Source organism: Pristis pectinata, chromosome 7, assembly GCF_009764475.1.
Source record: "Pristis pectinata isolate sPriPec2 chromosome 7, sPriPec2.1.pri, whole genome shotgun sequence".
Taxonomy (NCBI): domain Eukaryota; kingdom Metazoa; phylum Chordata; class Chondrichthyes; order Rhinopristiformes; family Pristidae; genus Pristis; species Pristis pectinata.
The window spans coordinates 90,256,991-90,279,315 of NC_067411.1; the positions used below are offsets into that span (position 1 = coordinate 90,256,991).

At 38.9% G+C, this 22,325-nt stretch overlaps 1 protein-coding gene across 4 annotated transcripts; it reads left to right on the forward strand.

The window, feature by feature from the left end:
• Positions 1-435: 435 nt before the first annotated feature.
• Positions 436-19,765, forward strand: nudt12 (nudix (nucleoside diphosphate linked moiety X)-type motif 12). Of its 4 annotated transcripts, none has more exons than XM_052019664.1 (8): positions 436-769; positions 2,384-2,492; positions 4,718-4,939; positions 6,423-6,991; positions 9,718-9,885; positions 12,344-12,457; positions 16,000-16,199; positions 16,968-19,765. In XM_052019664.1, the coding sequence occupies exons 3-8, from the start codon at positions 4,734-4,736 to the stop codon at positions 17,073-17,075; spliced, it is 1,365 nt and encodes a 454-aa protein (XP_051875624.1). In that variant the 5' UTR covers positions 436-769; positions 2,384-2,492; positions 4,718-4,733; the 3' UTR covers positions 17,076-19,765. The 4 variants fall into 4 exon arrangements, with proteins under 4 accessions (XP_051875624.1, XP_051875623.1, XP_051875622.1 ...); XM_052019663.1 differs by having other exon boundaries at positions 436-742; XM_052019665.1 differs by lacking the exon at positions 436-769 and adding an exon at positions 1,015-1,073.
• Positions 19,766-22,325: the final 2,560 nt, after the last annotated feature.

Below are 22,325 nucleotides of genomic sequence, written 5' to 3' on the forward strand. Positions count from 1 at the left end.
AGATAGTACAAGGTAAAGCAATATAAAATGCAGAATAAAGTGTCACAGCTACAGAGGAAGTGCAGTGCTGGTAGACAATAAGGTGCAAGGTCATAACAAAATAGACTGTGAAGTCAAGAGTCCATTTTATCATACTAGGGGACTGTTCAATAGTCTGATAACAGTGAGATAGAAGCTGTCCTTGAGGCTGGTGGTACGTGCTTTCAGGCTTTTGTATCTTCTGCCCAATGGGAAGGAGGAGAAGTGAGAATGTCCAGGGTGGGTGGGGTCTTTGATTGTGCTGTCTGCTTTACCAAGTCAGTGAGAAGTATAGACAGAGTCCACGGAGGGGATGCTGGTTTCCAATGATGTGCTGGGCTGTGTCCACAACTCTCTGCGGTTTTTTTGCGGTCCCAGGCAAAGCAGTTGCCATACCAAGCCCTGATGCGTCTGGATGGGATGCTTTCCAATGCAGAATATAGTGTTAAAGTTACAGAGAAAGTGCAGTGCAGGTAGACATATGCTGCAGGACATCTAAATAAAATGTAATGAACAGTGAATTGGGATATGGATCGAAATATCAGGCAATAACCCAGTAGATCTGTTTGTCCGGCAACATCCCTGGTGTGCCGGATTATCGGGGTGGCCCTGCACTCCGACGGGAGGTCCCGTGACTGCCAGCTGAGCAAACGAGGAAGTGAACTGGCAGGCACTACAATTTCCGGAATGCGACGACTAACGAAGCAGCAGCGGATTGCTGGTGGTAAATCAGTTCACTTTAGAAGACAGGGTATATCCGCCTGTAGTACTAATGCTGCCCTGAAACGTTTGTGTGTCGGCCGGCAGCGGGGAGGGGGAAGCGGCGCTCCCACACCGAGCCCCCGCCCCGCCTGCTCGGCGCTGCCGCTCCGCATTCGGGCGCAAATTGCGACCCCCTTTCTGTTTGCAGCCGACCAATTCCCTGCGCACCTCGGTCTGAAGACTGAGTGCCAGCTGGCTGTTGTTTAAAAGGAGGGGGGGGGGGTCAATCACCCACTTTAAAGCGGCCTGAAGCCACCGTAGACTGAAGGGCGCAGGTAGTAGTAATGCAGACGGTAAGACTATGCCTTATTTCCGCTTAAATACACCGCAGGAATTACAGTGTGTCCACCTTACCAGCACCATCTCAGCAGGAGAGTGAACTCTCCTATGTGTTGCACAACCATGAACCTGCAGATCAAATCAAGTCCTCGGGGCTGCTAATAATCAGCTTAGTGGGAGGATAACTAACTTTGGCTTCTCATACCTGGGGGGGAGAGGGGAAGGCAATGGCTTTGCCTGTATAAAGAAGCAAATATCATCAGTAGAACTTTGCTTTTGCATGTAAATATCTGGGCAAGATTTCAAGACTTTTTATTCCACTCAATCATGTGGGGAATCGGATACAGTTGCTTAAATTACTTCATGACACACAGCACTGATTCTGTTCTGCCTAGCTTCCCAGCAGGCAGCTTTTATTGTTTCTGGGTAAAGGATAATAAACCATACTCCCCACTTCCATCCGAAGCATGGAGGAAGTGCAGGGGACTTCAAGGCAGTGTGTGATTTGCTGAAAGGGAAATAGTACAGATGCTGAAAGTCAGAAATATGAATAGAAAATGCTAAAAACATTTGATAGTTCAAGCAGCATCTGCGGAGCAAGGAAAGTAGGATTCAGACCCTTGCTCACAAACAAGATGTTTCAGATTAACAATTAATAAATGTTGGCCAAGATCCTAACCTGAAACGTTGACCGCCTGCTTTTCTTCACGGTTGCTGCCTGGCCTGCTGAGTTCCTCCAGCATCATTGTGTTTTTCGTCTAAATTCCAGCATGTGCAGTCCTTTGTTTCTCTAAAATTATTTTTTAACCTGAGTATTAGGGACACAGTAGTGTGTAGCCAGAATGGAAAATGTAGGGGGGGGGGGGTCAAAAATTCTAAGTGGTGTTGAACGCCGTGAAACAAATTGCAGAAAGGTTGCAGCATTGATTCGGTCCATTGAACCCAAGCCAGATCAATGGAAGGGGTGGTCTAGGTGGTGGCTGAACCTTGCATTTTTTTTGTCCCCTGTTAAGTATTTATTTAGCTTCCTTTAGGATGCCATGATTGAATCTGTTTCCACAGCTACCCATGGCAGTGCATTCCAGAATCTAATTACTCCCTGCATAAATAGATTTTTTTTCATATCATTTTTGGTTTTTTGCCAATTGCATGTTTGCTGTGTCCACTGGTTCTTTACCATTTCACCAATGGGAACAATTTTTTTTAACATAAGTCTAAACCTGTCATGATTTTGAAAACATGTATCATCCTCCATGTCATAGAGGTTGTCCAAGTGAAATGATTACTCACTCTGTGTTACCCCTTTCAATCTTCTTTGCTCCAGGGAGAACAACCTGATCATATTCAGCTATACATGTAACTAAAGTCCATCATAGAGCAATACAGCACAGATACAGTTACGGATACAGCAAATCATCCCTGGAATAATTCTGGTAAAACTCTTCTGTACCCTTTATAAAATCTTCTCACTTTTTCTAAAGTACTTTGTCCAAAAGTGGACATAGTACTCGGGTGGTGATTGATATAAAGATGTTTTATACAGGTTCATCATAACTTCCTTGCTCTTATACTCTGTCTCTATTTATAAAGTCAGGGACTTTGCATGCTTTTAACCACTTTCTTAAACTGCCTAGCCAGTTTCAACAGTTTATGCACAACTACCCCCAAATCCCTGTACTCCTGTATGTCCTTAGAACTCAAGGTAACTGTTTTCCTATTAATGGTATTACAAAACCTAGGTGGTTCAGTGCATGTAAGGAAAATTATAGTGGAAGTAATTTTCTTTCAGTCAATGGGTTTGTGCTTGATGGTTCGCTGGATTAATCCCTGGAATGAGTGGAAATATAGAGTGGGATGAGTTTGTATTCTCTGGCATTTACAGCTATATAAAGTTCTGAGGGGACTTGACAGGGTTGATGTTCTAGAGGCTTTTCCCCAGTTGAAAGAGTTTAGATCTGGGGAGCAAAGTCTCAAGACAAGTAAGACTGCTGTTATAAGATTATTGGATGGTTCCCTAGTACAATAAAATGGACTCGTGACCTCACAATCTACCTCGTTATGACCTTGCACTTTATTGTCTACCTGCACTGCACTTTCTCTATAGCTGTTACACTTTATTCTGCATTCTGAAATTGCTTTACCTTGTACTACCTCAATGCACTGTGTATTGAATTGATCCATATGAATGTTATGCAAGACAGGTTTTTCACTGTACCTCGGTACATGTGACAATAATAAACCAATTCCAATTCAAGGAGGATTTTTTTTCACTGAGGATTACAAATGTTTGAAGTACACTACCCAAGATAAAAGGAGGCACAATGAGAGAAGATATAAAAATAAAGTGTGTAAAAATAAAGTGTGTAAAATGGCCATTTCTACATTGGAACAGTGTAGAATGCCTGGGCCCTAGTTGAGACCGGGAGTTTGATGGAGCAGCAGTTTACCAGGGGCATATTTGCAAACAGGATGGAGGTATTCAGCAATTAGTCACACTGTTTGTTTGGGAACTACAGGCTGAAGGAGACTAAATTGTGATCAATATTTGCAGTACAGTGGGGTCAAAGAAATATGAAGAAAAAGCTGTCTCACCCAGAAGAATATAAAGCATAACCAGTTCATCTAGATATCTAATTTTGTAAATATTTTAAGTATTTTTATTTAACTTTGTAAGTATTTCAGTAAAGCTTTTGAGCAGAATCAGGTTTATTATCACTGACTTATATATGTGAAACTTGTTATTTTGCAGCAGCATTACAGTGCAAAGACATAAAATAACTATAAATTACAAAATAAATAAATAGTGCATAAAGAAAGGAATAATGGAGTAGTGTTCATGGACCATTCAGAAATCTGATGGCTGAAGGGAAGAAGCTGTTCCTGAATCATTGAGTATGGGACTTCAGGCTCCTGTACCTCCTCCCCAATGGTAGGAACAATGTGGACACATTGACAAGTTACAGATATAAATTGTAAAATAGTCATTTTTCATTTTTTACATTTTAAAAACAAAAGGAAAGAGACTATTTAAACCATCCCATATGCAGAGCACCCATTGAAGACAGTTACTGAAACAAAAGTACACTACACTAGCAGTTAACATAACTCTATTACAGTGCCAGCAACCCAGGTTCAATTCCGGCCAGTGTCTATAAGGAGTTTGTACGTTCTCCCCGTGCCTGCGTGGGTTTCCTCCGGGTGCTCCGGTTTCCTCCCGCTTTCTAAAGACATACGGGTTAGGAAGTTGTGGGGATGCTATGTTGGCACCAGAAGCGTAGCGACACTTGCGGGCTGCCCCCAGAACATTCTACACAAAAAATGTGTTTCACTGTGTGTTTCAATGTACATGTGACTGATAAAGATATAAAAAGCTGGAATTGTACAGCATGTTAGTCAATGCTTGAAAGAGAAAGCACAGGTGAGCTCTTGGAGTGTGAGCTGTCCGTGGAACCAAAGGTGAGTATTTCTGATAAGAAAACACCCCTCAAGCATTTTCCTCTCATAATTCTAGCAAATATGTTTGCCTTGATCTAAATAATTATAACTGCTCATAAACCAAAATGATGATTTACAAGTACAGTATTTATAATCCAACATCCCTTGCATTAATTCCTCACATGCAGCATTATCCACATTGTAATTTTCTCATTATTTCCAGATCAGTTAAAATAAGGATGGCGGAAGCTGGAAACAATCTAGAGAAAGAAATAGTCACCCAGTTCCACGAGACTGCTGCTAAAGGAGATGCAGGAAAATTGTCCACGATGCTAACTTACTCTACGTCTCTTGTTGATGAAGTGGATGAGAAGGGCTGGACTGCTTTGATGTATGCCAGCAGGAATGGACATTTTGAGGTGGCCCACTTGCTTCTTGAAAAGGGGTAAATTGACAATTGATTGTAATCCAGTAATTTCTGAGATAAGAATTATCTCTTTATTAGTGATTAAATCAAGATGTTAGAGTCTTTGTTCAGTATCTGAGGGCCACTCTTTCACTTGACTGGTTTATAATGTCACATCCATGTATGCACAACCTATGACTTTCCATATACTGAAATCGATAGACAAAACATTTATGGGATGGATGTGTGCAAAATTTTAATGCACACTGCCAGAGAGCAGTGCTCTACAGCAAGAGTGCACAAACAAGACATCTTCTCTCTGCTCACGCTGATGGAAGTTTCTCTGTGGAGTTCTTCCATAATGCTTGAACTGGTTCCTGAGTGAAAATGGGTCAAGAGAACCACATCCAGAAATGTGACACAGCAAGATAATTGATTGTAATGGAACTCATCTGTAGGGTTAAAAAATCATTATTTCTAAAACTGCAGTTCATGGTTAATATTAAACATATTGCACAGGGATTGGTACAGGAAAGTAGTGCTGAGGTAAAAGATTAACCATACTCTTATTGATTGGTGGAACAACAGAAGTGGCTGAATGGCCTATTTCTGCTTCTATCCCTTACATTTCTTATGCATGTTAACACTGCCAACACTAAGTAAGCCACCAATAGTTTCACTCTTGAATAACTGCATTTTATGAAGCTATTATATGGTTCTCATCACTGTGACATACCCCATGTCAAATCAAGAGTTTCAAGAGAAGGAAGAGAAGGGAATTGCTGATATATCTAAAAAAAGATGCTAGGGAAAGCAGGCTTGAAGAGTCTGAATGCAGGGAGAACCTTATTTTTAAACAAGTCCCTGCCTACATGACAACCCTGATGTTTGACTACGTGTTTATTACTGCAATTCAATTATCCTTTTGAAAATACAAATAGCTTGTAACTTTTAAAAAAAAGGCAATTAGGATCAGTGATGTTCCAATCAGCTCATAGTTGTAAAATGCAAACTGTGCAAAATATAAGATTAGATATCTTTATTAGTCACATGTACATTGAAACACACAGTGAAATGCATCTTTTGCATAGAGTGTTCTGGGGCAGCCCACAAGTGTTGCCACGCTTCCAGCGCCAACATAGCATGCCCTCAACTTCCTAACCCGTACGTCTTTGGAATGTGGGAGGAAACCGGAGCACCCGGAAGAAACCCATGCAGATATAGGGAGAACGTGAACCCAGGTCACTGGCGCTGTAATAGTGTTACACTAACCACTACACTACCGTGCCTGTTTAATATTAACCATGTTTAATATTATGTTTAATATTAACCATGAACTGCAGTGTTAGAAATAACATTTTAGCCATGCTCGGTAAAAATATTTCTACTTTTGTTAACCACCAAGTAACCTATTGATAGTATCACTTTTTTAAAAAATCTACTTTATAACTTTATAAAGATATGACTGTCAGACCTTAACTTTATCAAATCTAATTTAGTGTATTTTTTTGTTTTTCTCCAGCTGCAACAGATCTCTTTCAAATAAATCAGGACAAACAGCACTGGACATTGCTCAATTCTGGGGATACAAAAGTATTGCTGATTTGTTGGCAAATCCTAAAATAGCTGCAGATGCTGGAACATTGTCTGATGGCCCAGAAGAGAATGAAAATTATTTCAGCAGAACATTGCTTAATAAACTTAGTGAAAAAAGAAGCAATTCTGATTGGCTAAAAGCCAAACAGATTCACCAAGCCACTGTGTACATCTTATTTTCTAATTTAAATCCATTGGTTATTTCACCAAATGACATTCGCCTCTGTAAGTTGCATTACGAAGATGTTGAGCAGCTTTTGGCCAAATCAGAAGTCACTTGTGTTTTCCTTGGAGTAGAGCTACGGAAGGGAAGTGATGGGTCACAAATTAAATCTTTGGCAAGCAAAGTCTCAGCAGATAATGATGGGCTTCCTGCGTGGTTTGCATTGAATACAAATTGTGATGCTGCCGATAACTTTAAGATTAAGTACCCAGATTGTTGCTTTCTCCAACCACTTTTGCCACATCTACTGAACTTAAATCAAGAGGAGGCTGGTGAGTATTAGAGCATTTAGTATTGAATTGCAGTCTGTGGATGTAAATAGGAAGAATATACGACCACTGCAGGATACTTCCTCTGAATTTTAATTTGCATGGTATTTGATTTACAATGGGCTACAACTTGCATTTAGACTGAATCGCTAAGGGAAATAGTAAGGTAGAAAACTAAAAGTTTGGTCAAAGGGGTGGGTTTTAAGCAAAGTCTAAAAGGAGGAAAGAGAGGTAGGGAGACTGAAAGGTTCATGAAAGGTATTCCAGATCTTCAGGTTCAGACAGCAGTGAACAAAGTTACTAAAGATAAAACAATTAAAATTCAGGTATGTCAAAGAGTCATGCAGCACAGAAGTAGGTCCTTTGACCTACCGTGTCCAAGCCAACCATCAAGTACCTATGTCTACCAATCCCTTTTACCAGCACTTGGTCTGTAACCTTCAGTGCCTCGATACTACTTAAACGTTATATGAAAGTATTTGCCTCCATCGCTCATTCAGGCAGTGCATTCCAGATTCCAACCATCCTTTAGGTGAAAAAAATCTTCCACAAATCCCCTCTCAATCTCCAACCCCTTATCCTGAATCTTTTGTTATGGGGAGAAGTTTCCTATTATCACAAATTTTGTATTCTTGTGTCAACTCTGTCCCCCCTCAGCCTCCTCCAAGGAACATAAACCCAGCCTATCCAGTCTCATAACTGAAACATTCTATCCCAGTCAACATCAATCATCTCCAGTGCTATGTACCTGTGATGCTGCTGCAAGTAAGTTTTTCATTGCACCTGTGAATACATGTACTTGTTTATTGTCGTATGCACTCCCCTTTGACTTTGAACGTCTGAATCTCTTCAGCACCCTCTCCAGTGCAGTCACGCCTTCCGATTGTGTGGCAACCAGAACTGTACGTGGTACTCCAGCTTTTGCAAAACCAACATTTTATAAAGTTGTACTATAGAGGACAGGAAGAGATTTCAGAGATAGAAAAAGGCAAGACCATAGAGAAAATCATGATTGGAACATACATGTGGCATTAAAGTAGTAGGCAAAATATCTCTCTTTAAAATTCTATAGGGTGGCTTTGGCCAGCTGTTCTGAGTGGAACTGCTAATGTTCAGTCGTTCATACAGCTGCAAGTGCCAGACATCCGCCCATATGCTGAGAAACACTTCTGTCCAGGACCTGACAGATTCAGAGGCTGACTATGTCAGTTCTCTCCACCTCTAGACTCCTTGTAAGTTCTTCTCATCTGGACCTTTTTAAAAACGTGTACATTTTTTCCTCGCGTGCTCCAGTTCCGCATTCACAATCCAAACAAAATGATTGTTCAATCTGTGTTGCCCCTTTCAACATTTTAAAAACCTGGCCCATATTTGCTCTTTTCACTAATGAAACCCAGTTCAGCTCCACTACACATGCCAGTAATGGATTTAAGATTGGTTCAATAAAAGGGATGATGGACACGGATGGAAACATTTTACATTTATAGTTTGAAGTTGTGCATTAACATAGAGGTTTTATGGGCCTCATTCGATCCATCGTCCTTGTAAATTATTAACGATATTATGCTTAGAACATATAAATTCTGAAGACCTTCCTTTGAAGATAGTTTTATAGCCTAAGTTCAATCCATCCAGTTTTGATTCTCAACAGTCTCCTTACTCTGAATCTGCTCGTGGTTCAGTCCTTCAGTTTTTCACATCTTTTTTAGGTTTGTAGAACTCCCTCAGCTTTTGGGGCCCTTGGCTTTTTAAACGTACACCATGATTTGTTAGTAGTCAGTAGTACTCCAATAATGGAGTAACTTATAAATTAAAAACAAATGATATTTTTGCTCCATAGCACGGATTTTAAATAGCATTTCCCAGATATCCTATGGTACAATGGTAGATATAATGGGCATGCAGGCACAGAGTGAACCATGATGTCAAAAGAAATCTAGCACAATGCAAAATGGGCAATCAGTTTGCAATAACCCTATTTCATACAACCAATAAGGACTAATTTTACCATCAGTGTTCCATTGTCAGGTGCTAACTTCCTTCATAAATGGGAGATTTCAGTTTTCATTTAAAAATCCTGCTAAAATCCTGTGGTATAAAGTTTATAAAGACAGATAATGTTTCAGTATCCATAGAGAAGCATGGGGTAAATAGTTTATGTTGTTGACTTTTACCTGACATGGAAGATGTTACAGATCAACAGGTAAAGGTCCATTGTCAGTGAAAATGGAGCAAGGAAGGAAAACAGAATAAGTCAGTGATGGGTTGAAGGGCAGGATTAAACAACAGTGTTGGCCCAAGGCAAAAGGAAGCAAAAACTACAGCAGCAAGAGGTGTGTTCAGAAAGTATCACAGCAGAGAGAGGGGAAAGCTGAGGAAATCCAGCAATGCAGAAAAATCCCCAATGGCCCAAATATGTGGTAGAGAGCAGGGAGCTGATTTACCACTTCATTGACTTAATCATTTGCCCTTCCTCCAACCACAGAGTTTCTTTCATATATCCAAATTCCTTTCTCTGTACCCTTCATATGTCCAGTAAAGTCTTTGAGATCTGAAGAAATGTCATTGGTCTGAAACATTAACCCACGGTTTCTCTCTCCTTGGATGCTGCCTGACCTGCTGAGGTTTTTGCCATTTTCTGTTTCTTTCAGATTTCCACTATCTGCAGCATTTAGTGTTGTACACAAAGCTTATATTGGTTTAAACCGATTACTTTGTTTTACATTTAGGTGTGGTTGCACAGGCCAGGTCTGTCCTTGCCTGGCACAACAGATACAGGTTCTGCCCTACCTGTGGAAATGATACCAAAGTTACAGATGGTGGATACAAAAGGGTATGCTTAAAGGAAAACTGTCCAAGTCTACAAGGAATTCATAACACCTGCTATCCACGTGTAGGTATGGAAAAGATGTGCAAAATAAGAGCTTTGCTCTGAATATTTGTTAAAGATTACTGCTTCCTTGGTATTGGTATTGGTTTATTATTGTCACTTGTACCAAGGTACAGTGAAAAACTTGTCTTGCATACCGATCGTACAGATCAATTCATTACACAGTGCAGTTACATTGAGTTAGTACAGATGTAGTACAGGTAAAAACAATAACAGTACAGAGTAAAGTGTCATAGCTGCAGAGAAAGTGCAGTGCAATAAGGTGCAAGGTCACAACAAGGTAGATCATGAGGTCATAGTCCATCTCATTGTATAAGGGAACCGTTCAATAGTCTTATCACAGTGGGGTAGAAGCAACTTAAATAATGTGGCTAATTTTGAGAGAAACACGGTAGCTTGGATGGTTTATGCTGGCTGGGTCTTAGAAAGATTTTTTTTTCTCATCCCCGTTGAACCCAATGTCAGCAGAGCCTCAGTGAGAGAATCAGAGCCAAAAGCATCACTGGCAGAGGGCTGGTGGCAGAATGATCAGTTGCTGCATGATCCAGCACTGTCAGAATTTCTCTGGGGAGCAAATATAGTGCTTTTGATGCACCGAAATTAAGTGGGAGCAATTGTGTTTATTCTCCTTACTGGTAACCATGAATGAAGGGAATGAGGGGTATTAGGTAACATTTTGTGATGATTTCAGGCTGGGAGCAATACTACAGGAAAGCGAGAAACCAGTGCGCTCTGCTCAAATTATATCCCCTCTTCTGAGAGAATATTTTCACTGCCTATCAGACAGGACAGGGTGGTATAAATTCATGGAATCCTGGCAACTCCAATTGTTGCTGGCAAGGTTAGTCCTTTTTTTTAAATTAGTTTAGGAAGCTATGGTACAGGAAGATTGAAACAATATTCTGGAGCTTCAGACTGCCACACCTTCGTATTGAAAGTATTGCATTTTTTTCATGTTGAGATTCCAGTCTTGCAGTGTAAAGTCTGCACAGTATTTCTTAGATAATGAGGATTTAACTTGCAATTAAATTCATGACAGAAGTGTCACAGTGGGTCACAATCTGAATATTACACAGACTTTTTATGTTCATTGGTCCAAAGATTTTCATATTTAAACACAACAAAGCATCTTAAAGATGATTTTTTTTTCTTTTCAAAAGATATTTAATTAACTCCTTTGATATAAAAGTCCACTTGCATCTGTGCACTAGATCATATAATATTTTGTCCACTTAACAAAAAAACGTCTGGAAAATTATAGGCTATTTATTTGTGATTTGCTGGCATCTACTGACTAGCATTTGAGGCATCTCTTGTTACCACACATTGGTACAGAGAGGTAGGACCTACATGTTCCTGTGGTATATTCAATCGAGTGGATCTGTCCAAGTGCTGAGATTACAGAAGGACATGGAGTGGACAAATGGGCAGTAGTTGCAGTCTGAGGTAGGAAACTGAAGTATTACATAAAAAGAAAAAGAATAGTGAAGGAAAGATTCTTGTATGGCCAGATCCTTAGCAAATTTCAGGGATGGAGAAATCTTGGGGAAATCTATATCTTTAAAGCTGATAGTGCAGGTAAAAATGGTCATTGACAAAAAGTAATGGGATTCCCGATTTTATAAGCGGGAAGTAATTTTAAATTTACTTCAGACATTGATTACAGTAATAAAATATTTCTTTTCATTTTGCAGTTTTTATTCTGGAGATCCAATTGAGTGTTAGCAATATATACACCATATGTTTAGCACATCAAAAGAAGTAAATTAGAATATCTAGATACACATATCTGAAGGTTTTGGTTCCCTGTTTGATCTGTGCAAATCAAGAAAGGATTAGACTTGCATAGTACTGTTTTGACATCTATTAGTAATCACTGAGATGACTGTTGCATTGGCAAACTTTGTAAATAGTTTGCATACAACAAGATGCCAAAACCAAAAATAAAAACAGTTTTGTTCAAGGAAAGAATATTGGGATACAATGAGATAAATTCAACATCTGTACATTAATCTCTGCTAACTAAAGAATGTGGCAGAGAATTAAGAAGACAGCATAGTATCCTCCTCAACAACCCCACCTTTGGTTGAAAAGGGATTTGTGTAGGGTCAAAAACGAGAGGTAAATTTAGAAACTTCTCAAATAATGGTTGAGAGATTTTACAGTCCATTTGAATTATTCAAGGCATGTGGCACCTCTGTTTTAAAAGCTCATCCAAAGGACATCACCATCTTTTCCCTATTTGAATATCAGTTTAAATTTGGTACCCAAATATCAATGCAGCAATTTAAACTACTTGAACCAAGTGTTGTCATTTTAAGTGATGGAACAATGGATGAATAGTACACCTGTTTTCTAGTGTTTTGGATGCACAAGTTTATTATGGGCAATTTTTAAAAGCATTTATCTGTTTTAAGGTGTGCAGACACTTTATAATACCATAAGGGTATTTTTATGTTCTGTAGATCCAGTGGTAATAATGCTGGTCATTCATCCTGATGGTAATAATTGCCTTCTGGGAAGACAGAGACGATACCCTCCAGGAATGTTTTCCTGTCTGGCAGGATTTATTGAACCAGGTGAGAGCAGGTTTCATGTCGAGAAAATCGATTTTACTGCTTTATTTTGAGACATCTTTATTAAACCAATATGATTTTTACAAGCTTAGGAAAGTGATGCATTTGACCACTGGGTCTTAAAATGGTTTAGCTCTGCTCCTTTATGGCAGGCTTCTCAGAGGCAACCAGATTAAGGGAGATAATGAGCAAGTGGGTCTGTTAGCTTAGCACCTGCAGTTATAATTCAAATGGTCAATAACATGGGGCAAAATCATGCCAATTGGTAACCAGTGGGTCAGAAGGGAACCACGGGTTTCAGCCATTCACACGTCAGGTTACCTTGGACTTCCACATATGGTGTGGAAAAACTCAGAAGTCCAAGGTGTACTGAAAGTCAGATGTTGGCAGATCTCTTTGGCACCCCACCACTGGACTTAGCATGCTGTCGGAAGTGGAGCAATAACACGCTGAGGAAAGGGTCTAATTGTTCATCACTTCCAGCACAATGCTTTGACCAGCGAGGGCTGGTGTACGAACAGTCAAGATTGCTGATCCTGGGGGTGGGGGGGGCTGCGAGGCGAGAAAAAGGGAAGCACTTTATTATGTTGACACAGGAGACTGCAGATGCTGGAATATAGAGCAACACACAAAACACTGGAGGAACTTAGCAGGTCAGGCAGCATTTATGAAGGAAAATGGACAAATTACTGTCCAGGTGAAGTGTCTCGACCCAGAATGTTGACTGTTCATTTCCCTCCATAGATGCTGCCTGACCCGCTGAGTTCCTCCAGTGTTTCTGTGTTGGTTTACTATGTTACCTTATTTTGATGTTTTTGTTGACTTGTTAGTGTTTTGAGGTGCTTTCAATTATGTATTTTTTTAAACTTTTCACTATTTTAATAACATAAATCAATTTGAATATGAATTAAATGTCCCTGGCTATCTGAGACATATTAAAACTATTAAAAGGCCTTTGACTGCCAGCAATCTGAGGACTAGTCAATACTTGGAACTCTGTTGCCTTGCCAGTCATCTGCCAGGCACTGGTGAGTCTCTTCGTAGAGGCTGCATGAAGACCATGGTGATGTGTAGAACAGGCCTTGCATGCTTAATGTGCTTAAATACCTTCCCTCTCTCTGGACCATGAGATGGAAAACAGATCAAGATAAGGCCATGTGACAGGTGGGAGGTTTTGAGGGGAGTAGTGGAAACCATCAGGGTGTTGAATGTTGGGGGTCGGTTTGGTGGTCGAGTACGCAGTTGGGAGGGTCACATATGGGGCACATTGAAGGTCATGATGGGAGGTGTTGGATGGCCAAGGGAGAACTGCCACAAGTGGTAAGTTTTTTTTAATTAAAGTGAGCCTCCCTGAAGCTTATTTCGAGCATCAATAATAAGGTCTGGCACATACTCTGATATGCTTGTTAGGAAAGTCTCCTTCTGCTCCAGTGGCCTACACCATCTGCAGACCATGAATGCACAAATAAAATTTTGGAACATCAGCCAGACAAGTGTTGGACACCGCTGGCCATGTCTGGCTGCTCCAGTGTGTTAGCAGATCACGCACTTCAAGGACCCAGAAGGAAAATTACAGAGTGCATGGGGTGTACATGATTCTGTGATCGTGCTTTACTGTAGTTTTTCTAAGGAATTCAAACACATATGATAAAATTTCTAGGTCATTGTAGTGTTCACTATTCTGGTCTGCATGATGTGAAAAGAGACAAGTGCAAAAGATTTTTACGAGAATGGAACCAGATATCAGTATAAATGACCATTTATACCTGTTTGGAATGAGTAAATGCAGAGGGTTCTTCCCACTTGAAAAGTGAAGAGTGAAATTATGCTCAGAGAAATTTTCACACAATAAGGTCTAGGCACTTGTTTCATATTCCAGGCCAATAGTTTGCAATGTTAACAGTAAAAACAAACTGCACAGAGTCATTGAGTTCAATTCCACATCAAGATTTTCATCCAAAATGTGAACACTGACTGTCAAGATTCACCCCTGGTGATTAGCGGTCACCAAAATGGACCTTAAAATTATGCAGCGAGGAAAATTAACTTGATGATCTGCAGAGCATGTAAATGTCGCAAAGAATGCTGATATGGCTTGAGAAAGATGTAGGTTGGTTTAGAAATACCATCGAAGATGTTTATACCTCCTTAGTACTGAGAATGCAATTCAGCTCGAGTTGTTATTTCAAATGATGTAACTGGAAAAAAAAGTGAAAAAGAACTTTTGCTTCTTGTGAGTGTCCAAAAACTGATGGGAACAGTCCCAACCTTTAACTCTAATTTTCCATTACCAAGAGCAGATGTCATAGAATATTTGTTTTCCGTCGAAAGAGCATTGCACAAGTTGAAGCATTTCTCAGGCACGCTCTTTAATATATCCATCAACTTGGTGACCAACAAAAAAGGACTTCTTTTAAAGCCTACATTTCTAACAAAGTAGGAAACAAAACCCTCTGGTCTTTTCCACAGCATTCATATCAGGGTGGGAGGAAGGTGCCGAAATATAATTAAATCCATGACATCAGAACATAAGGAGACTATTAGAAGAACAAAGACAAACGGGTAGATATTGGATGAGAGTGCTTTCAGAGAAACAAGTTCATATTGGAATCCTGAATAAGGAGAAGAAAACAAAACACTGAAAAGCAAAACTTCAAAAGATGTAGGAAGAGATTTTGGAAAGGAAAGCTTGATCAAGCTGTAGGAAAAGCTAAAGATTCCTTGGTTTGCTAATATGGCAAAAAATTACAATATTAAAGATGTAGTATTACATTTACTGCAATCGCTGATTAGACCACAGTTAAGATACTTGCTGAGAAATTTAATTACATATGGCTGTTTTTTCAACATTGTAATTTTAAAACAAAAATGTTTTTGTTTCCTTGGAGTGAAGCATGACAACCATTTCCTCATTGTTTCAGCTCACTCTGGGAATTTATCTGTGAGACTTGCTTGTGGCCTTGACATTTCTGTATCAGGGATGCTTGCTTTATGTCGTTCTCTGCACAGCACTACTTTTGAAGTGTTACAGAGCAATTTGGGCCAAATTATCCCAAGACAACCTGGTTTTCGTGTGCACTGGTCAGAGATCCTTACCAAGTAAACCCCTTGCTTATTTTTCATCCTTTGGGGAAGCCTTCACTATGCCAACCTCATAACCAGTACATGATGTCAATCATAATCACCGGAGGACATGATCCCCTAATTGCAAGACCTTGCAGAGGGGACTTAATCTTCAACCATAACCCCAACTACTACCACAATTTAGTGTAGCGTTCATCAGTATTTATTTCAGAATGCGATTGAGGAAATGGTTTGAGTGTAACTACCAAAGCAGCTTTACTCTTAGTTCTTATTTTTAAAACCCTAATTTCGAGAACCACTGAACTATGCTCAATTCACTCAGCTGTCTCCAGGTGTGATGGAGAAAATCCATAAGCTTTTGACTTCGTACCAGAACCCCCAGTTGAAGTACACCTGAATATTAGCAAGGAGAGAAGTTGGAAATATTGCCATACAAACTAATCTGTATTTTTTTTAAATAGGAGAGACAATAGAGGATGCTGTTAGAAGAGAAGTAGCAGAAGAGACCGCAGTCAAGGTTGGACACGTTCAATATGTTTCTAGTCAGCCCTGGCCAATGCCGTCGTCCCTGATGATTGGTTGCCAAGCTAATGCTATATCAACAGAAATTATTGTGGACAAGGAGGAAATTGTAGATGCCCGATGGTTCAGTCGGCAGCAGGTAGGTCAGACTCTTGGACTGAAAACAATTTATCTGATGCTCCTTTTGCCACTGGGTGAAATAATAAAGTATCAGGTAGAATAAGGTGGGTCATCAAATCACTTCATACTTTCACAGATTCTTCCTCACTGAATATCCTGAGGTAAGTGGATAAACAGAAGTAAAACTTATGTAAAGATAAAACTCTCTGAAATTTCTTCTCAAACCCCAAAGCAAACCGATTAATGTATAGGTCAGATGGTGCAATTTAAGAGTTTTGAACAAAAAAAAACTATTTGTACAGCACAGTAACAGGCCCTTCCGGTCCAATATTCTGGAATCAGCTCACTCATTATCAAAGAAGTTTTTGCTAACTCTGCACTACCACTGATCAGTTTGCTTTCTCAGCTACCATTAGCTCCAGCAGCCAAACACTGCTTTGATGTTGAAGACGGGGTCAGATTAATTTTCATACTTGTAGGTACAAAAACTAAGCAAAAAAAAATGGATTTACCAATGTTGTCAATTATTTTTTTATTTTCTTCATTTAAATATAGAGCAGAACTAATTTTTTTGTATCACAGCCTTATTAAGTGTTGATTTCAAAAAATTATGTGCTCACCTAGATTAAATTGTATAAATAAATCTTATTATAAAGTGCATCAAAGCACAACAGTCAAGCGAAGGATTGTTGAACATTTCGAATATTAAATAGCTTTGTTAACTGAAAATCAACTTGGCAAAACTTACAGGGGAAAACTAATCTTTTTTTTTAAATTGATATTACAGATCATTGAAATTCTGACCAAACTGGATCATCCAATGAGCATTCCTCCCCAGCAAACTATTGCAAACAGGCTAATTAAGCAGTGGCTTAAAAAGAACGCAAATCTCTAAATGTGTTGCTAGGGTGGCATCTTCCTAGTAATCTGCATTAAAATGGATGATTTGACAGTCTGTGCGAGAAGGCCTCACCAATCTCACCTAGAAAAGCAGACACCGTTACTGAAGAAACCTTCCATGTACTGAAGTATGAAGTCCAAATCTGAATGAACCTCTCCCTAACTTATTAATTGTCATTTGTAACGACAAGCGGGGGGGATTTTAACTTTGAAATTTACATTTCAGGAACCACTTTTTCAAATGTACAGACCAGTTGATTAGCAACTTTAAATAGCCAGGAAATATTGATAAGGGCATAAACGTTCATCAGATTGAATAATTACTGGCTGAGTGACCTGCTCCCACATCATAAAATTCCTCTAATTTTGAATATTTGTGGACAATTTGCTTTACTCATGTTCACTGTAAAAATCACCAGAAATTTTTGACCAAATTTGTCTTTGCTCTGGAGGTTGTGTCAGACCTTTGCATCTTTTCTATTTTTCGAATTATTTTCCAACAAATACCAGCTTGTAACCAAACAAGTTTTAAGTTGATTAACTTCTTTGTAAGTCATCAATTTAACATGACTGGAAATAATTTTAACCTTCAGAGGAAGCTCTACTGGACAATTAAAATTTGTTTGCCTTTATTTTGTAACCAGGCAAATAACAGGTAATTCATGCCACTGATATTTTCAAGGAGTTGCCACATCCCCTTCACCAAATACTCACTCAACAGCAATAATGAAAATCATGACTATACAATTTTATAGGTAAGTTTGTGATGTTTTTGCAGTTTTTGTTTGAAATTACCACATTTACTGCAAACACAAATCTCGGTGCAAGATGTAATAAAGCTGACCTTTTAATAAGATATTAAATATCAAGTCAGTCACTGCTTTGATAAATTTCAATTTGTTTTTAATAAGTTACTTTTGTCACATAATACTATTAAACGTAATTTGTGGTTAGTAGCACGCCATCCACATACAATACTGGTTACAGGAATCGATCACAACTTTTCTGCATCCATTTGAAGAGCTTGTAAATTGCTGGCTCCATTTTCAGTGGGAAGGTTATATGTGGTGTCAGAGCCTTCCTCTTCTAAACCCCATCAAATGAAAGGAGACAGAAAGAGATATACCCATGACACTAATGAAGTGAACTGACAGCTGGCTAAACTGGCTTAGCAGGTTGTCGAAACCTTTGAATGTTTCTGATGTTCAGCCCATTCAAATACGTTACATAACTGCATTAGAATTTTGAAAAAGTAACAATAAAAATTAAAGGAACACTTAAAATATTTTTTAAAAATCAAAATTTCTACATTTTAAATTTTCAATTTCCTGATATGCCGACCTCGTGCATGCCATCCACATCCCCCATTTGCTCATATATAGCTGAATCCAGGAGAATCTTCCTTGTCTTCCTTGCCCAGATACCCCTAGAGCTGAGTGACAAGGTTCTGGGCAGAACAGAAGCATACTCAAGTTCCCCTGCACTTATGGTGGAGAAACACTTCTCAAATCCTATGCAAGGTTGAAGCTCGCACAGGATCCAGAAGTCCATTTCCTTGAATGAGAATTGTTGGGCCACGGGGGAAAACAAAAGATAAGGAACACTTTTTTAATTTGTGTTTTGTTTAATTTTATTTAAGTTAATTTTATTTTAAACATTTTTAATTGATTGCTCCATTTTTATGTTTCTGACACTTAATACTTGACAGCTAGCAAAGCTGGGGAAATATTTTGTCAGAGCTTGTGGATGGGGCTTGTTCGGGTTCACCCACCTCTCTCCGTTACATGGTTCAAGGCCCTGCATCAAGTTGAACAGTGGAACACAACTGGGAAGTTGCCGATAGAACGTGGCTTGTAAATTCAGGACCTCTGTGTCGGCACTGGAGTCTTGAAGCTTCCTGGCACTTATGCTGAGATATCTCATCCATTCTGTGTGGTTACCAGCAAAATCCAGTGAAATGTGGGCCACTGGCACCTATCTTAGTCTCTCACAACTAACCTCTTCCATGAGAACTCTTTAGGGAAAGATTTTTCAAGTCAATTGCCCAACAAATGTTGGGAATTAAGCAATTTTACACTCCACCACTTAACACCATAGGGAGTGAGGATACTGCAGTAAACAATTACCAAGTTGTTTGGGGCTTCCATGTGTGGAAATCTCAAATTTACTGCACATTTGTAGGAAATGCCTACACTTCCGGTGCAGAACAGCTAAAAAATTCCTGGAAAATCAGCTGTGTTTACTTCGCTGTAAAATATGAGAGTCTCTCTTTACTTCAATTTTAATTTGCCATGTAGTATGATAAATAACCTAACTTCTTGATTTACGTGAACATTTTTAAAAATTGAAAATCAAATCCCAGCAACTGCTATATTTTGTACCTCACAGTCTGAGCAGATTTTTTCCCTCTGCAACCCTCCCTCTATTTACACCACTCCCAATAAACGGATTGCCAGCACCCTGTTGACACCAATTTGTGTCCCCCACCTTCTCTCAGTTTCCACCTTGTCACATGCATTCCCTCTGTTGTCTCCTCCCTCCCTTTCCTCTGCAAGTTTAAAGATGCCTGCTTTCGATATTTTCCCAGTTCTGAAGAAAGGTCGTTGACCTGAAATGTTAACTATGTTTCACTCACACAGATGCTGGCTGACCTGCTGAACATTCTTTAAAGTCTCCTGTGTTGAATAAAATGATACTTTTTAATCTAAACTCTGGATGTGCATTATAATTGATGAAAATTGATTTCTGGTTAGTTTCTTCCAAAGAAAATCTCTTCCAGACTACTCTTTTTTCAAGGGGATGAGACTAGCCAGTCAACAGAAACTTTCCTTTATCTGCATCTCACTGAAAGGTTAAACATCTGGTGACAGTATTTCCAAATGTCTGGACAAAAAAATAGCATTGTCTCCTCTCTGTCCATTTTAGAATACCAAATCATTTATTTAGTCATGCAATATTTACCTTTGCCTTAAAAAAAGGAACTAACTAAATTTATTCAACATTTTACTAATGGACTTGACTCAGATTTCACTATCCATTTTTAAATGTTTTTAACAAGATCATCCCTGAGGCAGGAGCCGATGTTTGAAATACAATGAAGTGACAGTCCCTGTAAGATTACCTGCATTTTGTGGAATGTGCAGTCTGCTTTTAATTCCTTGTTCCCAAAAGAAAACATCAACTTCTGAAAAGTAACTTCAAAGAATATAAAGTAATTTTTAAAAACTGTTAGACTTTAATTTCTATCCGCAGTTCTTCATTCCAGAATTATGATGTAAGGATAAAGTGAACTCTTTCTGAAGAGCTGCATCTGAAACTATCCTTTGCAGTACTGCAGGTTTTCATATTTTAAACTATCCACTTAGTTCCAAATGTTGATTTTCATAATAAAGTCAGTTTGCATTTGTGTACAGGTCTGCTTGAATGCATTCAAAAAAAAAGCTTTAAAACTATTTATACAGCACGCTAACAGGCCCTTCTGACTCAATGAGCCCGCGCTGCCCAATTTACCCCCTAAGAAACCTTGTGTTATAGCAAATCACATTATAGCAGAACAAGCTGTAGTTGCCTTCAAAACAAAGGTTTTCCCGATCATGGTCATGCTATAACCAATGTGGCCTGCATAATACAAATAGTGTTCCCTAATCTATCAATCACATTATAACTAATTTGCGTTATGGAAACATGCATTATAGCAGAACTACCTGTATTTTATATTTACTATAATTGGGAAATCTCTGTGATAGTGTTGCAGTATACATAGTTTGCATGCACATAGCACATACCAGGTTTTGAATCCTCGCAGTGCTGTCAGTATTAGATGGTGACTATGCTTGTCTCCCTTCCAATGCCACTTTATACAGTAAAATTAACAGAGCCTGGATCACGATACCAAACATTATATCTTTGTGACGACTGTGAGAACAGAGTGACAACTACAGAAAACAGACTTGTAAAATGGAGCAAAATAGGACAATTTGTCATTTTAAGGCAAATTGCAAATGTCAGTAACCTGACAAAAATGAATAATTTGCAATAAATTAACACAAGCAGAAGCAATATATAATTTATTTTTCAGTGCCCAATTGAAGGGAATGTATTGAATAGCGAATAAACCAGGACAAATCAGGATTATGTCTATTGAGCAATGAAAGGGATAGTATATTTAGAAACTTTTCCAATGTTTTTCTACTGATTTACAGCTATAATCACTGGCAGGACAGTTTGGAAATCTAAGCTGCGATAGGTAGTGGTTAAAATTCTGATCAATTGTACAAATGCTGGTGATGAGTCTCATTGCTATAAAGGTGTCCTGCAGTCTATGTGAAATGGTCTGAGTGTACTACATTATTCACACCATTACATTAACATTATGGAGCGAATCCCAATTTGTTTTGCCAGTGGTAGAGACTTGTACTGCCAGTGCAAAGTACCCAGCAGCAATCTAGGCATGTACAGCACATGATTCTCCAATCATATAATTAATAATTGGAGAAAATCATGGACTCCCTGCCCAAATTTCTGAAATGCTGTCATTGCGTACAACCTGTAGATTCATTAAAGAAGTATCTGATGTAGAAAAGTATCACCCAAAAACTATCTCTTCCATTGCAGCATGCAGACAGTTTGATAAAATGGGGCTCTTACTAATGTGTGCATTCAGTGGAATTTTAAATGGCCTACAGCTATTGACTGGTTTTAAATTTGATTTGTCTAGGACCCAAACACAGTTGATGAATGTGCAGTTTCAGTAATGGATTCAGCTGATTGACTTGTTCTTTCTTAATAGACTGACATAGTGAAATAGCTGTAGAGAAAAGGAAACAAAAATTTGTCAATTGGTTGGTGAAAGATTTGGATAATATTTTACTCACTTAGCTATTCACAGTAACAGAAATTTTGACCAGATGTGCCCAAACTTTTGCATGCCACTGTATATAACTAGAACTTCTAGTAATACCTATAAACATTTCTAATATTGATATTGTAATGATAATATGTATACTTATAGAAAAGGATGAGATATAGTTGCTGTCTTTCAAGCCTTTAGCACATAACTGCACTTATAGCCACTGATCAGGTGCAGTCACTCTTATAATGTGGAAAATGTGACTGTCATGAGGCTTGGTGTCAAAGAACAAATCATATATGTTATTGATATCAATTCAGGGATTAAAAAGTGATCAGATGCAGGGGTAATCCTGCCAGCCCTAAATAGTTCCATCTGAGAGGGTATATTACTTTC